Source organism: Balaenoptera musculus, chromosome 6 (genome assembly GCF_009873245.2).
Source record: "Balaenoptera musculus isolate JJ_BM4_2016_0621 chromosome 6, mBalMus1.pri.v3, whole genome shotgun sequence".
NCBI classification, from domain to species: Eukaryota; Metazoa; Chordata; class Mammalia; order Artiodactyla; family Balaenopteridae; genus Balaenoptera; species Balaenoptera musculus.
Genome location: NC_045790.1, coordinates 72,275,667 through 72,299,821, shown reverse-complemented (window position 1 = coordinate 72,299,821; position 24,155 = coordinate 72,275,667). Strand labels below are relative to the sequence as shown.

The 24,155-nt window shown below is 35.9% G+C and overlaps 1 protein-coding gene across 11 annotated transcripts in view; it reads right to left on the bottom strand.

Annotated features, from left to right (window-relative positions):
* PCSK5 (proprotein convertase subtilisin/kexin type 5) overlaps window positions 1–24,155 on the bottom strand; it is a 489,089-nt gene that overhangs the window by 306,977 nt on the left and 157,957 nt on the right. For all 11 annotated transcript variants that reach the window (XM_036855671.1, XM_036855664.1, XM_036855665.1 and 8 more), the window contains 2 exons: window positions 15,151–15,239; window positions 11,681–11,853 (listed from right to left, as the gene is read on the bottom strand). In XM_036855671.1, coding sequence (XP_036711566.1) covers window positions 11,681–11,853; window positions 15,151–15,239 — 262 coding nt within the window. The remainder of the gene's footprint in view (window positions 1–11,680; window positions 11,854–15,150; window positions 15,240–24,155) is intronic.

Genomic DNA, 24,155 nt, shown 5'->3' with positions numbered 1-24,155 from the left:
CCTGAATATTAAATTTGATTGTTTTCCTCTTAAAGATGAGGAATGTAGGCTCAGGGCAAGTGAAAAAAAAGTCTGCAGTAAAAGCCATATATACGTTTAAATCATTGGATACTATCAACTCAGTTCAATTTATCCTTGTTTATTACACAGTGGCCTTTCTTTTCTGGTTGCTGCCATGTTTTGTTGAAGGAAATTTATGTATCTGTCCTTCCCATCAGCTTTTTCAAATCTATATTTAGAATCACAGACACTCAGAATTGGTATGAACCTCAACTTGACCTAATCCACTCCCTGTAGGATTTTGTATCTTCCCTATAACAGGGACATCCAGACTATATTAGAATGACTCCTGTGATATGGACCTCATTTATCCCCCGGTTGGCCCAGGAGTCACTAAAAATAGAACAAAACAAACTAAAAGAAAAGAGGACTGTTACTGATATCTGCTTAATCCATGAGTAGAACAAAGGGAATTGGAATGGAATTTGCAGAAGTTAAAAAAAAAAACTACTCACAGTGTTAATAACAAATCTCTAAACTAGAAACAAGGTGACAATAAATACTTGATGTGAATTATACAAAGCTAGGATAAATTTGTGCTACTTTCCATATAAATGCATCACAAATCCCAATAATACAGTAATCTAAATCTGATACTTGGATATCAGATAATCTTCAATTACAGAATGTGAAACCACCTATGTATTTATGAAAACATCTATTTCTTTGTTTCCAAAATGGATAATGTTCTACTGGGTCCATTTGGCAAGTCACTTCTTAGCTTTGTTAAAGTTCTAAAAACACAGAGTTCCATCAGTACATAGTTAAATTCTAAGGGAGGATTTTAAAAATAAACTCCAGTTGAAGTTAATTTTTGGGACTTCCCTGGTGGTGCAGTGGTTAAGAATCTGCCTGCCAATGCAGGGGACATGGGTTCAAGCCCTGCTCCGGGAAGATCCCACATGCCGCAGAGCAACTAAGACCGTGAGCCACAACTACTGAACCTGCACTCTAGAGCCCACGAGCCACAACTATTGAGCCCGTGAGCCACAACTAGTGAAGCCCACGTGCCTAGAGCCTGTGCTCCGCAACAAGAGAAGCCACCGCAATGAGAAGCCCGCGCACCTCAAAGAAGAGTAGCCCCTGCTCGCTGCAACTAGAGAAAGCCCGTGCACAGCAACGAAGACCCAACGCAGCCAAAAATAAACAAATAAAGTCAATTTTCATGAAGTGGAACCGATATAAAAAAAGCTCCCTTGTCTATCTTTGCCTACCCATATATTATTTCAAAGTTTTACATTTGCCAACTAATTTAACAACAATCTGTCATTTACTAAAATGCAAACTGGTACCAAGCCTGCTATAGCTGGGTGTATATGAGATAAAAACAAATCCTTCCCGAGTGGAATTGGTTAATTTTATTACGATTATTATTACTGCTTTATTATGTAAGCTCATTATACTTCTTCTCTCCTGTTCTCGTGAACATGTGCCTTTAATTTAAGGGTGAAGAAATTGTGTGTGTGCACGTGTGTAAATGAGACAATGTGTGATAATAAAGCATGCTTGTGCTTTCAGCAAATATTCTAAATATTCAGTCAGTTGTAAAATCTGGTGAATTGAAAAGGAAATTGATGATAGAAAGGAGATATACTAATCAGAGACTTCATAAGAGACTAGTTTCCATCGTGGACCCCTGAATGGAAGAGCAGAGTGAAGACGGGATGAAGGCCACTGTTCCAACAGGGAGTTAGAGACCAATGATTCTGATTTCACCTACTTTTGTTCCTCATCCTTGACACTGGTTCTGTCATGAATTCATTGGAATGCCTTAATTGATAACCCCAAAGCCTAAAATGCTCAAATAAAAAGAATCTGAAATTGAAAGTATACTTGTAGATAAAATGGCAAAGCAAACACTATAAGCCATAATCCTACAGTATCTACAATGAGCCCCATGATTTCTCCAGATAAAAGATTAAGCTAAATGTCAAACCAGTGCTTGGTATGTAGTGAATACTTAAGAAATATTTTTTGAATAAAATAATCAGGGAAGTACTGGTAACCCGAATACAGGGTTTTCTGATTATGGAAAAAAGAAAAGATTCAATTCTATGTTTTTTGCTTGTTTTCTAAAGGATATTATTAAACACACTTGTCAGGAAATTGTGAAATGCTGTCAATGCATTAGATGCCTGCTGATGAATAGCAAATGCATTATTAAAGTTTAATAACCCAACTAGGGCAAAAAAGATGACTGCAAGGCAACTAGACTGCACACAGTACGTTTTGTTATTGTGTGTAGTTTAGTCTGTCCTTATTGTTCACCAGATCTGGGAGTCTGCTGGCACTTTGTTTAGAACCTTTTCTCATTGTTATACGGTGAGCTCCCCGAAGACAAGTCCTGAGTGTTATTTACCTTTCACTAGCACCTAGAAAACTGCCTGGAATATTATAACCACCAGTGAGTGTTTCCTGAATGCAATCAGAAATAAATGAATGAATAAAGAGTCTATCAAAGACAATTTTAGGCAATTAGCTCCTTATTCTAACACCAAACCTTGGGTCACCTATCTCTGAAACATTGTCAATCAACTCACTCATTTTATAAAATCATTTCTTATTTAGAACTGTGTGGGCAGATGAAGCCAAGAGTTTCCCCCGAGGGAAGCCTGCAGTCATACCCAGGAGCCAAGCCAAAGGATCCCATGGTAAGTGAAATCGTATCTGTTTGAATGAGAGCAACTTTTTCTTAAACTATCCTTTCTCAAGATTTTGATTCTGAGACTCCTGCCAAAATTGTAAGAGACCCTATGTGCCCTCCTAAGAAGCTTAGAATGTTCCTTGTTGGTCACAGGGAGCAGTGATGAATTTTAAAGAGAAGACAAATGACAAGATTTACATATAAAAATACTTCTTTGGCTGTGGTGTTCATGCTGAATTGAAAGTTGAAGCTCAAGCTGGGAAGATGGAAGTTTTGAAATTATGCTATTGCCAAAGTCTATATGAGAGATGTTGGTTCTAGTTGTGAGGACAAGAGGGCAGATTCCATAGACTTTTCAGAAGTAGTACAGGAAAGGAAGACTTATTAGATGACTAGATCGAAGAAAAGAGGAAATGACGAGTTCTAGGAAGGGAGATTGGGTGAATGGCAGTGACATCAAGTAAATAAATACATTAGTGTTGGTAAAAACAACTCAGTCACTAAAATTATTTCCAGTTCTAACATTCTGACTCTAATAAGTTTAGCTGAATTTTCACTAAGAAATTCTAAAGAATTTAAAGTGAAATTTAACAGCAATTCAAAAAAGTCATGAAAATAAAAGCTTTGGTGTGGTTAAAGTTTAGAACATTGATTAAATAAACTTAAACACATCTCTCTACTGCAGGACTTCTCAGAGCCTTTAATATGCTTTTAAATTTCTAAAGGAAACATATAATAAGTGGTGTTCCTCAAGTGTATTTGATAGCAAAATCCCTCCATCCCCCCACCTTTTTTAGCATTTTATTAATTAGTGTTTTACGGAAAAGCTTAGAAACCTTGGGTTTTCTCCGATTTATTTTGGCCATTCCTTAATAATAATCTCAAGATTATATACTTACCTTCCCTAAGGACCATTCAGCAATATGAAATTGATTAAACCCAGAGATTTGGAACAATAAAAACTTTTTATAATATTTACCTGATTAATCAGTATTTTACTTTTATTACTCTTGCCCTTTTAGTGATGATAAAGATTCATAACATAATGAGAGATTCTTATGTTCCAGGAACTCTGCTGAGTATTTAACAGGCATTAATCATATAATCCTCATAATAGTCCTATAAACTAATTACTAGCATTTAGCTCCATTGTATAGAGGAACAAACTGATCCTCAGAGAGGCTAATTAACTCGAAAAAGGCAATGTATTAGAACCCACTGAAGAGTCTGAATGCAGAGTCTGGGTACACTAATCACCAGACTATTCCATGTATGTTAATAACTCATTTCCAAAATATTAACCAAAAACAATGCAAGTGTGACCCTTAAGCAAATTAACTCAGTAGACGCAGCAAATTGGCATGGAAGTCATTCATACGTTCATTCACTAAATACTTACAGAGTACAAGACACTGTTTTGGGTACTTGGGATACAGTAGAGAACAAAACAGTCAAACTCAGGGCCTTCATGGAGGAGACAATCAATTAACAAGGTAAGTAAATCTAATACATAGAAGAAGGGATAAAAATTGCCAAAAGGGGTTCTGAAGGGCTGGAGTGCATGTATGTTATATTGTGGATAGAAAGAAGCAGGCAGGAGTCCCTGTCAGGACAAATTAGATAAGAACTCAGAGAAGAGTACTGGGTTTCACGGTGACCTTGATAAGAACAGCTTCGGTGGAATGATGGGGCAGAGTCCTGATGCCGTGGCTTCCCAGATGATAGGACAAATGAGGTTGTAGAGGGCAAGTATGGACCACAGTTTCAAGGAATTTTGTTTCAAAGTGAAAAAAAAAATGAGGCAGTAATTGGAAGGAGATAGGAGCCCACAGATGGATTCTCCTCTCTCTCTTTTGAGATAGGAGAATTAGCAGGGTGAACGTTTGTGGATGGCAATAATACATTTGAGAGGGAAATTTTAAAGATGAAAGAGAAGCTAACTGATGGAACCATGTCACTGATGAGGTGAGAAGGAGTGGGGTCAAGTGAAGAATTGGAGGCAGTGGACTTAGGTAGAAGAGCAATTAATTCACCATGGTAACAGGAGAAAAGCTAGAGTATGCGGTCACAGATGGAGGGAGGAGGACAGATGTGCCAAACAGAACAGAAATGACAACTTGTAAAAAAAAATCGATTAGATTTCATTGAGGTCCACATTCTGACTTTTTTAGCTATGCTCAATATCTGTTTTCTACAAAATTGGGGAGAAGAGTATATATCTTATGAAATTATTGTGAAGATTAAAAGTTATCTATTGGGCTTCCCTGGTGGCGCAGTGGTTGGGAATCTGCCTGCCAATGCAGGGGACATGGGTTCGAGCCCTGGTCTGGGAAGATCCCACATGCCGCGGAGCAGCTGGGCCCGTGAGCCACAATTACTGAGCCTGCGCGTCTGGAGCCTGTGCTTCGCAACAAGAGAGGCCGCGATAGTGAGAGGCCCGCGCACCGCGATGAAGAGTGGCCCCCACTTGCCACAACTGGAGAAAGCCCTCGCACAGAAACGAAGACCCAACACAGCCATAAATAAATAAATAAATAAAATTTTAAAACAAAACAAAAAAAAAAGCTCAAGCCCTTCCACATTATATGACACTGCATCAGAGGAATGTGTCAGATCTCTCAAGTTTGTTGGGAGTGGGAAAAATGTTGAAAATCATCGTTCTATAGAATAAAAAAAAAAAAAAAAGTTATCTATTTTAGGGCTTAGGAGAGTAACTATACTACAGTAGACTGGCAAATGTTAAAGATACTATTATTATTATTATTTTCATGCAGCCCAAATGATATACTTCTAATTCTTGCATTTAATTTTATAGCTCTGTAGCAGCAAATATAGTGCTATCTTTGAGAGAAAGAGCAAGTTGTCAATTGTGACATGGTCTGTTTAACATAGTTTCTCTAATGCAATTTTGGCACATTAATTCTAAAGGGGCTATAAATGCAATCAATTCTGATTTTGTTATAAAGTCTTTGAAAATAGTGTTCCATTTTACTAGGCCAAATACTTATAGTAAACAAATAGGGAGCACTTTGAAATTCAATATTTGCTACATTTTTTGATTAGCAAGCAGAAGGCATGCGTGCAATCAATACTTGGACTCCCTGAGCAAAATGTATTTATTTCCTTTGTGAAATCTTTCTTGATCCTTAGGCTTCTCTCTCTTGCCACCGATCTCTCCAGAGCTCTTGGCATTGCTGTCACCCAAGTCCAACTCATTATCACCTCTTTCCTGGACCATTTCAATCTTCCTCTCTTGCCTTCCCATCCCTTGCCCCACACGCAGTCCCTTCTCTACACAGCAGTGATCTTTTAAAACTGTGTATTCCATCAGGCCACTACTCTGCTGAAAACCTCCACTGGCTTTCTGTAGCAGATTAAAAGGCAGGCCCCCTTCATGGTTTAGGACGCCCTGCTGAGCTAGCCCCCTGCCTACTTCTGTGGCCATCTACTACTGCCCGCTTTCTGTTCTTGTTGCTCCCAACACCCAAATTAGCATTCTGTTCTGGAGATACACCCTAATCATTCTCCACTTAGGGTGCTTTTTAGCTCTTGCTGTTCCTTCTGCACAGAACATTCCTTCCACATTTCTTCACCTAACTGGCGTCTTATCATTTATGTCTCCATTCACATATCACCTCCTCAAAGATGATTCCCTGTCCTCCCTAACTAAATCAGTTCTGTTTCCCCCCAGTCATAGGTTTAATTTCATTCATAATACTTCTCCTTAGCTCAAATAGTCTTGATAGTTTTTATGTTTGTTTTGCCTTGTTGCTAGAATGGGGAAACTTTTATGTATTACGTATAAAACTTAGACATCTTCTTCCCTCTTTTATCTACAGTGCGGAAGTTGACTAAACTTAATAAAAAGAAGAAATTCCAATTCCTGTAGTTTCTAGATGATGTAGTTAAAACTGCAACAGCCTAAAGTCACAGTGACTTTAGACTGCCACATAGATTTTCAGCTAGTTTCTTGAAGGAATTATTTTTAGTCACTTATTCCCTCATTCCTTAAATCACTCAGCTAATAAATCACTTATTTATTTCATTATTGTGTTCTATAATCTAACTTTGCATAACGTAATTATCCAATTATTTTCCATATATTTGACAGTATATATTATACAAAATAATCTATATAAATAATAAAATAATAAAATAAATAATAAAATAATCTCAAAGAATATAAAATTTACCAACTCATTTGATGCCTGATAATGGAAGAATGAAAGATTTCTTTTTCCTGGAAAAGGCTATCTAATATACTGCTTCAAAAATCACAAACATGGATAACTGAAATGAATTTGTATACCGAGAGGTTATCTTGATGAAACTGAGGATGAGCTTTTATAAGGCAAGTAAAATCGAAGGTGAGTATAGACATAGGAAGAACAAAATAAATGACATTATAGAACTCAGAAAGTCTATGCTGACTTTTATCATATTATTTTTAATCTACCACTACAAGTAACTAAATGGAATCATCTAGAACTCCACAGTGTGGAAATGGTATAGGAGAGAAGAATGGGGGGCTGAGAATAAATACAAAGTTTTTTGGAAGAACACGATCTCTTTTCCAAAGAAAGAAAAACATATATGTGGTATTTCTTGAGAACCTATTATGTTCCAGGTATTGTGTCAATTGCTTTATATGCATTATCATCTCACTTAGCACTCATAACATCTTTGTAAGTAAATACTATTATCGCCCTACTGTAGATGAGGAAATGGAAGCAGAGAGGTAATTTGATCTAAATCAGGTCAGAGAGCAGTAAATGACAAATCCTAGACTCAACTCTACGCTAAGTCGCAAGCCCATGTATATTAAACACATAAAAACCCTCTCATGCTGATCTTAACACATTTAAATGAGTCACCGCTGCTTTTCCATAATTAGATGTGCAATGCTAGGAGTCAGGATAATTTGTTCTTTTTAAGAGTTACTTCTTTTGTAACTGCCTTAACTCTAAAAGTAAATGGTCTGTTTTAAAACTAAAGTCCTTGTTTTCCCAGATTAAAACCTTGAAAGATCCTCAATGGAAAGTTGAATAAATTATGGGATCGCCATACTCCAAAAATTTTGAAAGAGTAAAATAAATGAGTCCTATCCTATGGATTGCCCCAGAAGGATACCCATGATACACTGTTAGGTGAAAACAGCAACATGAAAAGACATATGATCCCCATTTGGTATACGAATGTGCACAGGAGTATGGGAAGATGTAGTCCATACTCCTAGCAATGGTAATCTAGTTGGACAGGAACATCTATTTTAATTTCATCATTATAGTAATGATCTACTGTAACAGGCATGGATTACTTTTATAATTAACGATGAGTATAGAATAAGTTTTAAAAAATTATTTATTTCTGAATGTAATCTTTCTATATGTCTGAATAACTTTCTCAGATCATCTTGTTTCTAATCTTAGCTCTTTTTTCCTTCTACCAACGTACCACATTTGTATTTGTTTTATATATTAGACTTCCAGTTAAGATTTCCATTGAATGAAAGATTCACTAGCAATAATAAATTTGAAAACCATTGGTCCATATCACCTGATTTAATGATAGCTACTGAATATAGGACATTCTCTCTATATATATCCTCATGAGGCTATGTGTACTACTAACATAAATAGATTCATTTTAATGAGAAATTTCAGATTGCTCTTTATTATGTTAAGAGTCATACACATACAGTTGAAAATTAAATATGAACTAAGCATGACTGACTTAACTTGAACAACCATTGTACTGATGACACAGAGAGAAAGAATAGTAATGTGCAGCCCAAGGTTTTGGTAATGAAGTCACCAGATTACTGGTGATTAAAGGAAAATTCTACCCAACAACTTAGAACATTATCCTATAGTTTCAAAGGATTCTAATGTAGCTGAAAATTGGCAGAGCTAGAAAAGTCTGAACCAAACCTAAATATAGTTAGAAAGTGCATACAGAACAAGTGCAGAAGCTTTCCCTCCAGTCTCTTTCAGAATAACCAGGAGACGGCTTAGCTCAGTCTTCTGATTAAAACCCTAACCCCAATCCCACAAAGGTGGAAGAATCATAATTATTTGTACTCCAGCTGCAATGTTACGTTAATCAACTGCATGCATTCCACTGTTTCAAATCTGGGCTGAATTTATAACAACCCTATGGTTAGCATAATTCGCAGTAAATTAAATTAAATTCAACAAACATTCACTGAGCACTCAGTAGAATTCAATGTACTTTACGGGTTTTGCAAAGCCCATAAAGGTGCATAGAGTACAAGCTCTGCTCTTCAAGAACTTACTATTTAGTGAAGAAGATAAATGCAAAACTTACTCTGACAGAGAGCACAATATGATAAAGAATGAGTCTTTATCATATTAAAGGAAGAATATAAAGTATAGGGAAAATAAGGTAGGGATCACATACACTAAATTCTAGCTTGGGCAGTGAGAAGGTTTCCGGGAAGAGGTAACAGTTTAACTGAAGTTTGATGGTCAAATAGGATTTGTCTGTATAGTAGTAGGTCATGGGAGAGAGTCAAAGACCACATACTGTAGAGAAAGCAGTATGTGCCAATGGGTAGTAAGAGTGGAATATGCTTCACAGACACAGAAAACAAACCTATGGCTACCAAAGGGGAAAGGGAGGAGGTAGGGATAAACTAGGAGTAGAGGATTAACAGATACAAACTGCTATACAGAAAATAGATAAGCAACAGGATTTACTGCATAGCACAGGGGGCTATATTCAATATCTTGTAATAACCTATAATAGAAAATCTGAAAAATATATACCTAGCTGGATCATTTTACTGGACACCTGAAACTAACACAATATTGTAAATCAACTATACTTCAATTAAAAAAAAAAAAGAGTGGGGTACGCTTACATTCCTAAAAAGAAAAAAGAGATGAGGAAGCAAAAAGAGGTTAGGCCCAGATCAACAATGGCCAAACAGGAACATGATTAAAATGTATGTTTTAGACTCACAGATATAGAGAACAAACTAGTGGTTACCAGTCAGGAGAGGTAAGGGAGAGGGGCAATATAGGGGTAGGGATTAAGAGGTACAAACTATTAGGTATAAAATAAACTACAAGGATATACTGTACAACACAAGGAATATAGCCAATATTTTGTAATAACTATAAATGATTATAAACTTTAAAAATTGTGAATCACTATATTGTACACCTATAATTTATATAATATTATATATTAACTATACTTCAATAAAAACTTTTTTAAAATAAATTTTAAAAATGTATGCTTTAAATCACCCAGTGGTGCATTCACGAGTAAGAAAGAGAAAGGAGTTGCTTCCAGTGGAGTATTACAAGTATATAGCCCTTATTTTTAAATTTAATTTAAATAAGACAGGATTTCTCAAGATCTATAATTTGAAACAGATATTTTATTACATTAGATTATATGGTCAATTTGGGGGAGAGGAGTGGTCAATGAATTTTTTTAGTGAAATCAAGGAAAATGATGATGAATTAAGCTGCCTGGTTAGGGAATGTGGGAACAGAAAAATAATATTGTCCTGGGACAGAGGTGAAGCTAGGGAAGGGACTACACAAGGGAGATGCCCAGAAGGGCACTGTTGGATGATCTATCAACACCAATTGGAGCGTTTCAATATCTCCAATTCTCAGTCTCACAGTTTCAAGAATCTATATCTCCAAATCCAAAATTAACATATTGATGAATATTAATGATGTTAATATTAATAAATATTTCTTTTCAACAAATCTAAGCATCCAAATATACCTCTGTTCTCATCAGAGGAAACTCTCTAGCCCTTAGCTTATTTGCAGGACAACACACAATCCTGTCTACTGACTCAGCCTAGAGCTCCATGCATTCCTCTAGACGGGAGAATTGGAAACTCACTGTTTCAGAGGTGGCTTCATATGAAAATCATCACCAATCGACACAGTTTGAGCTGAGGTGCTTTTAAAATATACAAATAGCTCATGAGCTCCATTTCAAAAAAACAAACAACCCAATCAAAAAATGGGCAGAAGATCTAAATAGACATTTCTCCAAAGAAGACATACAGATCGCCAAAAAAGCACATGAAAAAATGCTAAACATCACTAATTATCAGAGAAATGCAAATCAAAACTACAATGAAGCATCACCTCACACCAGTCAGAATGGCCATTATTAAAAAGTCTACAAATAATAAATGCTGGAGAGGGTGTGGAGAAAAGGGAACCCTTCTACACTGTTAGTGGGAATGTAAGTTGGTGCAGCCACTATGGAAAACAATATGGAGGTTCCTCAGAAAACTAAAAATAGAGTTATCATATAATCCAGCAATCCCACTCCTGGGCATATATTTGTAGAAAACCATAATCCGAAAGGATACATGCACCCCAATGTTCATTGCAGCATTATTCACAATAGTCAAGACATGGAAGCAACCTAAATGTCCACCAACAAAGGAATGGATAAAGAAGATGTGGTACATATATACAATGGAATATTACTCAGCCATCAAAAAGTATGAAATGCCATTTTCAGCAACATGGATAGACCTAGAGATTATCATAGCAAGTGAAGTAAGTCAGACAGAGAAAGACAAATATCATATGATATCACTCATATGTGGAATCTAATTTTTTACAAAATGAAATAAATGAACTTATTTACAAAACAGAAACAGACTTACAGATATTGAAAACAAACTTCTGGTTACCAAAGGGGAAATGTGGGCGGGAGGGATAAATCAGGAGCTTGGGATAAACATACACACTACTATATACAAGATAGATAACCAACAAGGACCTACTGTGTAGCACAGGGAACTCTACTCAATATTCTGGGATAACCTATATGAGAAAAGAATCTAAAAAAGAATGAATATATGTGTATGTATAACTGAATCACTTTGCTGTACATGTGAAACTAACACAACATTGTGAATCAACTATACTCCAGGAAAATAAAACAAAAAACAAAAAAAACACCTACCATTCTAACACCATTTTCAAAGGCTTGCCGGGTGAGTGGAGCTGGTCCATCCACAGTCTTGCCATCATCATCCGGGCCCCAGCTTGCACTGTAAATGTGCACATGCTGAGGATTGAAGCTAACTGATTTTGCTTCAACCATATCCGTGACATCTCCATCCAGCATTCGAACTCCTGTAAGACAGAGAGGGGAAGTAACTCGATCAGAAGCTTCACCCAAACAGACCAAGATATATTTCAATTGCAGCATTTTTTTTTTAAGGAAAGAATAACCTTTAAATCAACACTTAAGTCAGCATATGTTCCTCAGAAAAGGATAGTGCAAGACTTTTCTGAAGCTTTCTTGGGGGGAAAGGAAGTTACATTGCATGTAGAAGACCAAAACTTCTTTAAAAACTTTTTTAGCCATTGTTCTCTTTTTCTAAGTTTCCACATTCTTTCCCTTCTCTTTATCTCTCTCTTAAGGGATATCTTTGTCTCTTGACAAAGGGAGCCTCAAGCAATCCATCTTCCCTAAACTTCTCTTCATTAGGTACCTTGTGCTCATAATTGGTATAAAACATTCTAACCTCAGCAGTCTTAGAAACCTGGAAAGCCCCCAAGTTAGAGTGGTCCAATTTCCTCCATATTTAATATTATCTCCTAATCTGAAATACTGATGTGAACTTAATATATTACTTCTTTGCCAAGTTATTATAACTCAAATAATAAATGAGAATGCCCTCTGTGCATGTAACACATTAAATAATTCTCAAAGGGTTTTGGCAATGTTTAGTCATTAATCTTCATGTAAGTATTCCCACCAGACAGATAGGAATTTATTATTAACCTTAATTTGCAAAAACAGACACTAAGATACTAAAAAAAATTGTCAAATACAAAGCTTTCTTTTCATTTTACAGACACGCAATAACAACAAAACACCTAATAAGTAAACATACCTTTCCTTCAGCTGAAGCTAAATACCATCAGTGAGACATTGTATTATTTTAAAATTATGTCCTTATAGCCTAAATTTACTCCTTAGGAAAACGTTGTTATCTAGTAGGATTTCAACTTTCTTTGATTACCAATAAATGAGGATTAAATAATAAAACCCTAAATCAGGCAGCTTTAGAGGCTATGTGGTTTGAGGTGGGAATTCTGGTGGAATATAAAAATATTCTTGAAGGAACCATATCTTCTTTGTGCTTTTAAAAAAATGTTTAACTTTTAACTATAAAACCACAAACACAGAAAAGCAGAAAAAATGACAATGAACCCAGATATAGCCAGGACTCAACAACTGTTAACATTTTGCCACATTTTCTTCGTCTAAAAATATAAATATTAGGCTACACCATTTTAAATTACATGACAGATATGACACTCTATCCTTTAATATTTTTTCCAAAAAAAGGGGGAAACAAACACCCACTCTATCTTAAATTTCCCCAAAGCATCCCTAAAGACGTTGCATTTGGCTGCTGTATCTCTTGACTGTCTTTTCTTCTAGACTTGCGTATTTTTAAAGGAGATGTATAGAAACAGGTGATGTGGAGAACAAAGGTTTTGAACAAGTCCATTTAAAAATTATGGAATGTAAAGCATACTTAGAAAGCTTTTCAGCAGTTTATTTTGTGGGAGTAAAATACCCAGCAGGATGCTCTGCACATACTGGGTCCTCAGCAGCCATTGGTTTGTTTTGATTTGACATGAATATTCAAAACTCATCTGCATGGTTTTTACCAAATAAAGATGAAATATTTCATATTCTTACTTCTATTTAAAAGCATAAAATGCAACTATTTTACCACTACAGGGAGGTCTGAAATAATCCAATCAGTATGTCTAAACACGGGAGTGTCTACACAGCACCTGAATTCAGTTTCTACACCATGAAATTTAGGTGATGTCCATGAAAACATGCTTGATAAAATCATATCTAGAGCATAATATTAATTTTCTGACCAAAAATTGGTAAGAATTTTATTTTCTCAAGTTTAAAAATGAAAGGTTAATTTTTCTTCATTTAACTAACTGCAAGCCTTCATGCCTTGGGTCTGAGGGGTTAAATTTATAATTTAGAATGTTCTTGCTTTTAGGATGAAAGAATATTTGTCAGGCATTGCCATTCATTCATTTTTCTAGAGGTCTTGTTTAGCTAGGTCAGCAGTTTATCTGTGACTTCACAAGTTCACAAGTTCATTCCTTCATTCCCTCAAGGTCAGAAGTGCTGGGTTAGTACTGAATAGTAATGATCGGGACCTGGGTGTGTGTCTGTGTATGTGAGTGTGTGTGTGCTGGACAGCAAGTAGGGTTGACTGGACAGCCACTGTAGTCATCCAACTATCCTGAGGAGAAGAGGGGCTTCCAGCACCCTCACGATTCTTCAGAGGATGTCTGTCTCCTTTCCATAACACCTCCATGAACCTTGCCCTTGATACCCAGCAGATGCTCTCAGAGTACTGCTAATTACTGGTTAATAAGCTGCCATACTCTAGGAATCCCGGGTGAAATGAAGGAAAGAAAGAGGTCTAATTTACTGACGACTGACACAAAAGACAGTCTCAGAAAACCTTTTCTTAGCACCGTCATTATATACCCCAATTATTTCATGTTATAAGACAGCTGCATTAACCTTAGAAAGGACTATCATTTCTATTTTTTAGATCCAACTCTGTTTACCATTTGGAAACAAATAGTATATTGGAAACAAGGATGTCAGCCTGGTTCCAGGAGCCTCATCTTATGAAACCCTTCAGGAGACGCTTCGAGGAACACCTTCAAAGCCAGTAGGATCTACACCATCTCTTACAATGTTTTCTTCACATTTGTGTGTGGCTGTGGCACCAGGCTATACTAAAAAAGATGATTACAAATGGGAAAGTAAGAGTTTGCTTTTATTAATATCTGAATTTACACTGCTTTGGTTGGTCCTTGTAGTAAGTATATGTATATTTGAGCTTGTGTATGTGTGTGTGTACATATATATATCTATAACCTGCAATTATTAATGGTAATAGTATTACTATACTCTGGGACTACAAAAGGAGATTTTACTATTTACCTTTTAATCACAATTAAAAGGAACTTTTTGTAAAGCCTATGGGAAAGCAAAAAAATATTTTCTGCTTTGACAGAATTTCAAAATGCTTCTTTCCATAGAGATATTATGGCCTGGTGTTTATATCCTTAGTTCTTTCTGACCCAGGCACCAATTGTACAATTTGGTATAGTTGGTAATGACCCCATCTTCGTTATTGGACAACCTTTTCTCATTCCTATTTAAAGAAAGAAATGTCTGTGTTTGCAACGCTTTAGGGGGGCTGCTTAATAACGCAGGTTAACACGGTCATTTTGCTGTCAGCAGTAGTTGAACTCTATTATGCAAACATATGCCTGTCTTTAGTTCAGAAAAGGGTTCTGAAAACCAGTTAGGGTGAGAGCTCTTGGCTTGTTTCTACATCCACTCGTGTCTGTTTCCCATACCTCCGATCCTGGCGTTGAAAGCAATGCCAACTGTGCAGTGAGAGTTGTTTGCCGCGGCGGCCACTTCTCCAGCACAGCGGGTCCCGTGCCTGCAGGGAGAACACACACACTTTCTAAAGGAAGACACCTCATTCTCCCAAACTCAACACACCCTCGATACCACTCAGACTTCAAAGTGGTAAAGAATATAGCAAGCTGTGGGTGTTTCCGGAACTTCTTACCCAAGTAGCACTAAGTCTGCCCATGGCAAACTTTTAGCGCTTAATTACATTCTGTTTTGGATTACATTCTTGTATGCTTATTTTTGATATCTTGCTTTCCCAACCAGAAAATCTCCTTGAAGGCTAAAATCAAGTTGTATGTTCCTTTGGATTCTCTGAACTTTCGATGTCCAATATGGTAAACACCAGCCACATACGGCTAATGGGTACCTGAAATATGGTTAGTGTGACCACATCTTAATTTTTAATTTTAATTAAATTTAAAAACTAGTACTCAATTCATTTATTAGAAAATTTAAGAATGTGGGTATGAGAAACTACTTTTTAAACAGGAAATTAAAATATACATCAAGGATCTCCAAAGAAAATTCATCATCTAAGATGGGATTGCTGTAAATACACACTGGATTTCAAAGATCTTATGTGAAAAGACAACATAAAATAATGCCTTAGTAGTTATTTTATATCAATTACATGTTGATATATTGTACTTAATAAATAATTATCAAAACCTATTTTACCTGTTTGTGTTCACCTTTTTACTGCTTTTTTAAGATGTGGCTGCCAGAAAAGTACAAAATTTTTCTGAAAGATATTCCTTGTTATCTCTCACCACAATAACTTAGTTCTTTAATCAGAAAAATCATTTAGCTGAAAGGACTTCTAAGATCTTATCCAAGGACGGCAAAGAAGCGTCAAGTGCAAAGGACAGTCTGTTTAGAAATGGTGGCGTAATACGGTGTGTGCTGAGAACAATTCTAAGGCACGGCTGAGCCCAGAGAAAGAAGGCGAGGACTGACGACTAATGCTTGCCCTGGATGCAGGAGGGGGACGTGACAACAACTGTGGTGTATTTCTATGCTAATGAAGTCAATGCTCACCTCCCTTCCCACATTTTTAGAGATGAGGGCACTTAAGGAGGCCCTGAGATGTAAAGAGATCTGTCAAAAATAGCCCAACAGTGACTAAAACTCAAGACCCCAAATTCTGTTCTGGTACTTTTTATTTTACAGCATATTCTACACACTCATCATGGGATATAACTACTGTCTATGCAACTATAAACAAGTAGCTGCTTACAACTGATAGGTACACACCAGTTTACACAAAAGAGATATATCTTGCTTTTTCCACTTAGTAATATCATGCATTTCTTTTTATGTAAAAATTAATCTATATATCATTTAAATGGTTACTATTATTCTTATATAATCTTTTACATTTATATAGAAATGGCATATACCTATATACATATACCTATATATGTGTGTGCGTGTGTGTGTGTGTATATATATATATATATATATATACACACACACACGCATCATAATCTTTATATCTGAAAATTTACCCATTTTTTCACTAGTATTAATGAGGCTACAAAGAACAGTTTTGTATATACAAAATTTTATATACCTTGGGACGAATTTCTAGAAGTGGAATTACTGGATCAAAGAGTACAGAATATACTGTCACATTGTCAACAGAAGATAAAAGTAGTATAACCGAACCTCATAAAAACTGCAAGACTGATAAATAGTACTACAAAACACCAAATTTTAATTCATGACAAAAAAAGACAGGCCATAAGCCAAGTTGAATGACAATATGAAGAACGGAGAAAATATCTGGACAAACCCCTGTGTACGTAAACCCCTACGTATGAGTTTTCAATCTTTTTCATCCTTACCAAGCAGACTTGAAAAATATTATCTCATTGTTGCTTCCCTCTTTATCCCTTCTGATTACATTTGATGTTGTACATCTTTTCAAATATTTATTAGCTATTTCTATTTCTTGCTTTCTGAATAACCTCTTCATGCTTTTTGCCCAAATCACTTATCGCCTTTCCATCATACCTGTTGCAAATATACTTCCAAATTCTTTATTTGGAATGTAACAATCTTATTTATGGCACTTTTAGGTTGTCACACATAGTTATTTAATTTTAATGTACTCATAATTATCTTGCCCTCTGATATTTGGTTATACACTTTAATCATCAGAAAAAATGATCTCTTTTTTAAAAAAAATATTTTTGTAAGCCCCAAGCTAAACTACTAATTTCCCCTGAGCATAGTAATTATTTACTATGAATCTTCATTAGCCTCTTACTGCATATTACTTCATGGTGTAGGTTATTTTTATTCAAATGTCAAATTCCCTTTATGAGTCTACTGTTTTTATACTTCATTGGCTCTATTATTATTATTTTTTTCTATTATTAATTAATGCAAGTTCTACAGGATCATAAGGACCTATGCTTTTAATTCGGCTCTGGTTTATTCTTTGGCCCATGGGTTATTTAGAAGTATGATTTAAATTTTTCAAATGTATGCAGGTGTTATGTTTTTTATATCGATCAATAACTTGATTACCTTATGATAAAAAGAATATAGTTTTTATGAAGCAATCATTTGAATCTTGTGAGCTCATAAAATGGCGAAGCATATGATCAACTTTTATAAATGTTCCACGTGCCTGAAAGGATGTGTATTCTCCAATTGTTCCATATAAGTCCATTATGTCAAACTTGTTCATTATATTGTGGATTTGTTAATGTTCTTTGCAGTTCTATCAATTTTTATTGTATTTAGAAAGGAATTATCAAGTCTTTCTAGTGAAACAAACTGTTTATGAATATGTAGTAACACTGTGGTTCTTGCAATAAAAATTAAAGATATCTGGTTAATATTTAAATTATAAACCACTTGATCATTTTAGTTTCAAATATTCTGTGTTCATATTAGTTTGCCTCATAAGTAGAATATAATTATGTTTTTTTGAAGCTAGGCTATCTTTGTCTTTGACTCAAGAGTCAGTCCATTTACAGTGTCTATATATTCATATATTCACATTCATTTCTGTATTTTTTCCCTGTACTAATTTGGATGTTATATTCTATTATTGAATGGTTATCCTAGATATTTGATAATAGATAGCTAAGATCACAAACACTAAAGTTATTAATACTTTTTTCACCTTTTCCCAAACAATGCAGACTTTAGAATGTTTTAACTGATTATCCACCTCTTGACATGATCCCCCCATAATTATAGTTATACACTGGATTTTTTAACTCTAGAAATCACCCATTACTGTTCTAGTTTAAACAATCAATGTTTGTTTAGATTTACATTCTTTGCTCTGTTTATTTTTGTAGCTTTTATTTCCTTCTGGGATCACTGATTTCTTTCTGAAGAACATTCAACATTCTTTTGGTAGCCTCAGAAAATGACTTTATTTTACCATTGTTCTTAAAAACTAATTTCGCTGGATATACAATCCTAGACGAACAGCACTTCAAAGATGCCATTCCACCAATTTTTAGCTTCCATTGTTTCTGGTGAGAAATCAGCCATCTGGCAATCTAGTTCTCTCTGGATGCTTTTCAGATCTTTGTCTTTTCTATTCTGCAGGTTCATGAAGATTTTGTATGTATGTATTTTTAAAAATTCTTTCTTGGAATTCCTAAGCCTGCAGTTTAATATTTAAATCTTCAGAAGTCTTAGCTAGTACCTTTGTAAGCTAGTACCTTGATGCACTGCTTTTACATCATTCTATGGTTCCTCCTATCAGAATCCCCGTTAAGCATATATTAGACCTTTTCACGCTATCTTAATCTTCAATCTCACCTTCAGGCTTCCCCCATCCTTCTCTCTCTCAGCTGTGTTCTGTGTAACCTGCTCAGTCCTATACTTCACTTATCCTATCTTCGGCCATGACCAACCTGCTATTTAGTCCATTCATTGCATTCTTCTTTTCAGTTATTTATATGTTTTACTTTTTAAAGTTCTTTTGTCAAATCCACCCAGTTAATTTGGATAGTCAATTTTTCTTAAAAATGCTTTTCAATATTTATTTATTTATTTATTTATTTATTTATTTATTTATTTTTAATTCTTTTTTTTAAAAAATTATTTATTTATTTATTTATTTATGGCTGTGTTGGGTCTTCGTTTCTGTGCGAGGGCTTTCTCTAGTTGCGGCAAGCGGGGGCCACTCTTCATCGCGGTGTGCGGGCCTCTCACTATCGCGGCCTCTCTTGTTGCGGAGCACAGGCTCCAGACGCGCAGGCTCAGTAATTGTGGCTCACGGGCCCAGTTGCTCCGCGGCATGTGGGATCTTCCCAGACCAGGGCTCGAACCTGTGTACCCTGCATTGGCAGGCAGATTCTCAACCACTGCGCCACCAGGGAAGCCCAATATTTATTTTTTGATGCATATGAATTATATATAATAATTCTAAATAGGTGAATCTAATTCTGCTCTTCTTTTTTTCTACTGGCTTGTTTTCATGGTGATGTTTCCCCCATGTAGTTGGTGAATTGTCAAATTAGGAGATCATGTTGTTTAGGCTTTTATCTTTGTGAACTCCTTGAGGATGGTATGGAAAACCCATTGTTTTAAAGAAGATTTAAATTCACTTCTAACACATATTTTGGGCTACACCAACCAAGACCTGTTCCACCAAATTAAAAATGTGGGCCATACAAGTAATATGAATTATAGGTGCAAATTCCACAAGAGAAGTTAGTTATTCTCCAAGGTAGTTATTTATTTATCCTCTTGCCCTATCTATCACCCAGGGAGAGAAAGTCAAATACATCCTCTGTCTCTCTGTGTAGGTTTTCTTTTTCTATAGTTATTGCACTGAAGATAGTACCTCAGGGGTTCCATTTTATGCAGAAAGCTTCTCTCACCCTTTGGACCAAGACCTTGTCTCCTGCCATCTCTGGACTTTTAAAGATCCATCTCCAGTCTGGCTGGGATTGGTTGCTCACCCTGGGAAATGCCTAGTGTCCACCTGTTGCCCACGTAGTTGATAAATTTGCACTTTCTCAGAGAAATACTCTGGTAACCCATTAGCTCAACCATGCACTGAAAAGTTCTTTAATATTTTCCCATGAGTTTTAGATATACTGTGGTAGGAGAGATTTAATTGAATATCTGTTCTACCATATTACTAAAAAACAGAAGTAACATGGTTCTGTATTTCTAAAATGCAGTAAAGCCTTGCACATATTATGTGCATCATTAATGTACAGTGAATGTTTGTAAGTGAAGAACAGAGTGACTATTTTGTTTATAAAAACATTTCTTGCAAAGATTTCTGTACAGGGCTCTACATCATAATATATGGACTATTTTGGGGAGACAAGGAAGTTATACTCTACTGTTGACACATATATTTTAAATATCAGTTAAATCATATATTGCAGCATACTGTAATTGAGGGTCCAAACTGCCAGCTCAACTACACTTAAACAGCCCACTCTTCAGATGACAATGATCATTACTCCAAGTAAAGTACTAGTCATCTTTTTTATTTTTATATCCTAGTTGGACTCTGTCTTGACATGGATTTTAAATAGATCATAGAACAATGGGTATCATCATGACCTATTCAAGTACGTGAACATGATTCAATTTCTTCTCCCAAAGAACAAAGGGTGGTCAGCAAAAAGTGTACTCATGATGTCAATAAATACGAAAGTCACAAAACAGACAAAAGTCTGTTTTTCAGTTGTATTTTTCTTCAGAGATGACAGATTATGAGCATGTAAAGTATTTTCAGCATAAGAAGAAAATTTTAGTAGATTTTAGTCCAGAAAACAATATACTCATTAGATTATGTTCTGACCCACATGCACCTAAATGCGAACTTTACTAGCCACGTTCCATGTAATGTCCCTTGGAAATGAGTCACCTGTTTAGCTTTCTTGCATATGTTCACAATATTACTAAGACACATATTTTCTGAGACTTCTAGAAGATAACCCAATTATGTAAATTATAAGGATATATAAACCAGTGACTTAAATTGGACATCATCTAAAATAAAGCACATGTAGACAAACTAGGACTTAAAAATGCATCACTTCTCTGAATCTCTTAAGGGCATTGCTGCCAGGGCCCCTAGTAAGTGTAAAACATTGTATTATATAATTTTTGAATAAACCATTTGGCCTAAAGAGCATTTTGATTTAAAAATCATGTCTGTCTTTGTCCGATGGCTTTTTCTTCCTCAGAAAAAAAATTTTTTTTTTGTCATCTGCTACATTACCTATTCCCAACAAGAAACCACTGCAATTACAGGTCTCAACAAATTTTACCTTGGCTATCCGATTGAAAAGATGGAAAATCAGATCAGAGAATGCCTGTTAACTCATTTCTATAATATTGTGAACACAAACAAGTTAGGTGAAGTTAGTCTAGTGTATAAATTTGTGAGGTCTACTAAATCTTGCTAGGTAGTAAAATACCGCCTTTACTCCTTCGTTTGCTTTCTCCCAGTCCTCTAGTCACACTGCTTTGTGAACTTCTTTTTATTTCACATGAGTTAGTGGGGATGGAAATATTAACTCATTTGAGATTTACGATGGATCTGAAAACAAGATGTGAATGAGCTCAGCAATGAACCAGAGACATCAGGACACATGCAAGAGGTCTCCCGTTAGTTATCACGACATTGCTTGAAAGTCAAACTTATCCTTGTATGGAATCAAGCAATGGCAAGTTGGAGAAAGACTACTTTCTATTTCATTTCTTTCTTGGAACAAACATCTTCAGCTGTTCGTGGATTCTGGCTCCCCCTCTCACTGTTTCTATTCCCTTCTGACATCTGATGTGCCCATTCTCCTTGGCATGTTTTGATTCTGTTTGAATCTGAGTGAAAACCTTCCATCTGAGTCTACTTCAAAAGCCCCCTTAGAAGGGGAGAGGGGAGCAAGAAATAGTGATGTGTTTGAGGTGTTCTCCAATATATCACTCAGAGCGGCTGTTTCTGACTGCTTGTGTTGTTCTTGATAATATTACCACTTTATATCAAACTCTCCACTTCTCAAAGTATTTTAACCTCATCTGATTCTCACTTCAACCCTGTGATGTAAGCAAAACAGACATTACTTCTCTTACTTTACAAGTGAGAAAATTTAGTCAGTAAGACAGTGATTGGAAGGTATAAACTGTGACAGGGCAAAGACTAGATCTGGGTCTCCTGGGTCCTTTTCTAAAGGCTTTTCACTCTTCCAGCAAGACTCACAAGGGCCCACATTCCTAAGTCTTTGAATGATTGCCAAGATTTCCTGACTTCTTTGCCTGCTACCCTACTTATTTTGTGAGGCAGAGGCAACTTTATTTCCTCATTACTATTGATGACAGCATATTTGACAATATCTTTTATAGAATCCCCATGATAATTTATTCAACTTGAGTTATAAGGAGGAAATGTTGGGAATCTTAAAAAACTTAAGAAGAATGGAAAATAGCTGAAAACGGATTTTCACCCTGTCTTCAGCAAAAAGCTTAAGAAATATATTTTTTAAAAAAGGTAAATTAAAAATTTTAAGAAGAAAAAAAAATCACACAGGCCACTTTTTGGTGATTAGTTTTTGTGAGACAATTAAGACAATAGCTTCTGATGTGACTACAATTATACATAGTCCCTGAGGCTTCAATGATATTAATTTTTTTTATTATACTAGCAAGAAACTCAAAATATACTAGGAAAACTCATTCAAAATAACTACTATGGGGCTTCCCTGGCGGCGCAGTGGTTGAGAATCTGCCTGCTAATGCAGGGGACACGGGTTCGAGCCCTGGTCTGGGAAGATCCCACATGCCGCGGAGCAGCTGGGCCCGTGAGCCACAATTACTGAGCCTGCGCGTCTGGCGCCTGTGCTCCGCAACAAGAGAGGCCGCGATAGTGAGAGGCCCGCGCACCGCGATGAAGAGTGGCCCCCGCTTGCCACAACTAGAGAAAGCCCTCGCACAGAAGCGAAGACCCAACACAGCCATAAATAAATTAATTAATTAAAAAAAAAACCAAACTACTATGGACTGAATGTTTCTGTCTGCCCCACCCCTAATTAATTCACATGTTGAAACCCTAATCCCAATGTGATGATATTTGGAGATGAGGCCTTGGGGAGGTAATTAAGTGATGAGAGTGGTACCATCATGATGGGATGAGTGCCCTTATTAGAAGAGATACAAGAGAGCTTGCTTCCCTTCTCTCTCTTTGCCATGTAAGAAGGCAGCCATCTACAAGCCGAAAACCAAATCTGCCAATACCTTGATATTAGACTTCCCAGCCTCCAGAATTGTGAAAAATAAATATTTGTTGTTTAAGCCACCCAGTCTATAGTATTCTGTTAGAGTAGTCTGAACTAAGATAATGACAAACAGATACATAAAATAAGATTATAGTCACAGACCTTTTGATAGCCTAATACTGAAAGAATTTTAAACATGAACTTAAACTATGACAGTTTCTATACTTAGCAATACACATTGTGAATCCTCTTTTTGGCCCTCAGGAGTAATATATACAATATTTAAAGAAATTAATAAAAGTTAGCATTCATCAACTGCTCCAAAGTCTAACAGATACACTGCAGGCAAGGAAAGAAAATGAAAAAATATATTATAGTATTAGAGTATTAGGTAGCAATAGAATACTACTAAGAATTAGCATCAGATAATATCATATGTAAATGACTAGTAAGTATTTTAAAAAAGCTGAAGAATATTTCTTTTGGAGGGTTAAAAGTATTGTTAGTTTGACACACACATACATATACCCACAAACATGAGTGCATGTAAAAACTGGTGAAATCTGAATAAGGTGTGTAAATTGCATTAATGTCAATTTCCTAGTTTTGATATTTTACTATAATTACATATGTTGTTACCATTGGGAGAATTTAGGTGAAGGATATGGGGGACCTCTACTATTTCTGAAACTCTCTGTGAGTTTATGATTACTTCTTTTTAAGTTTAA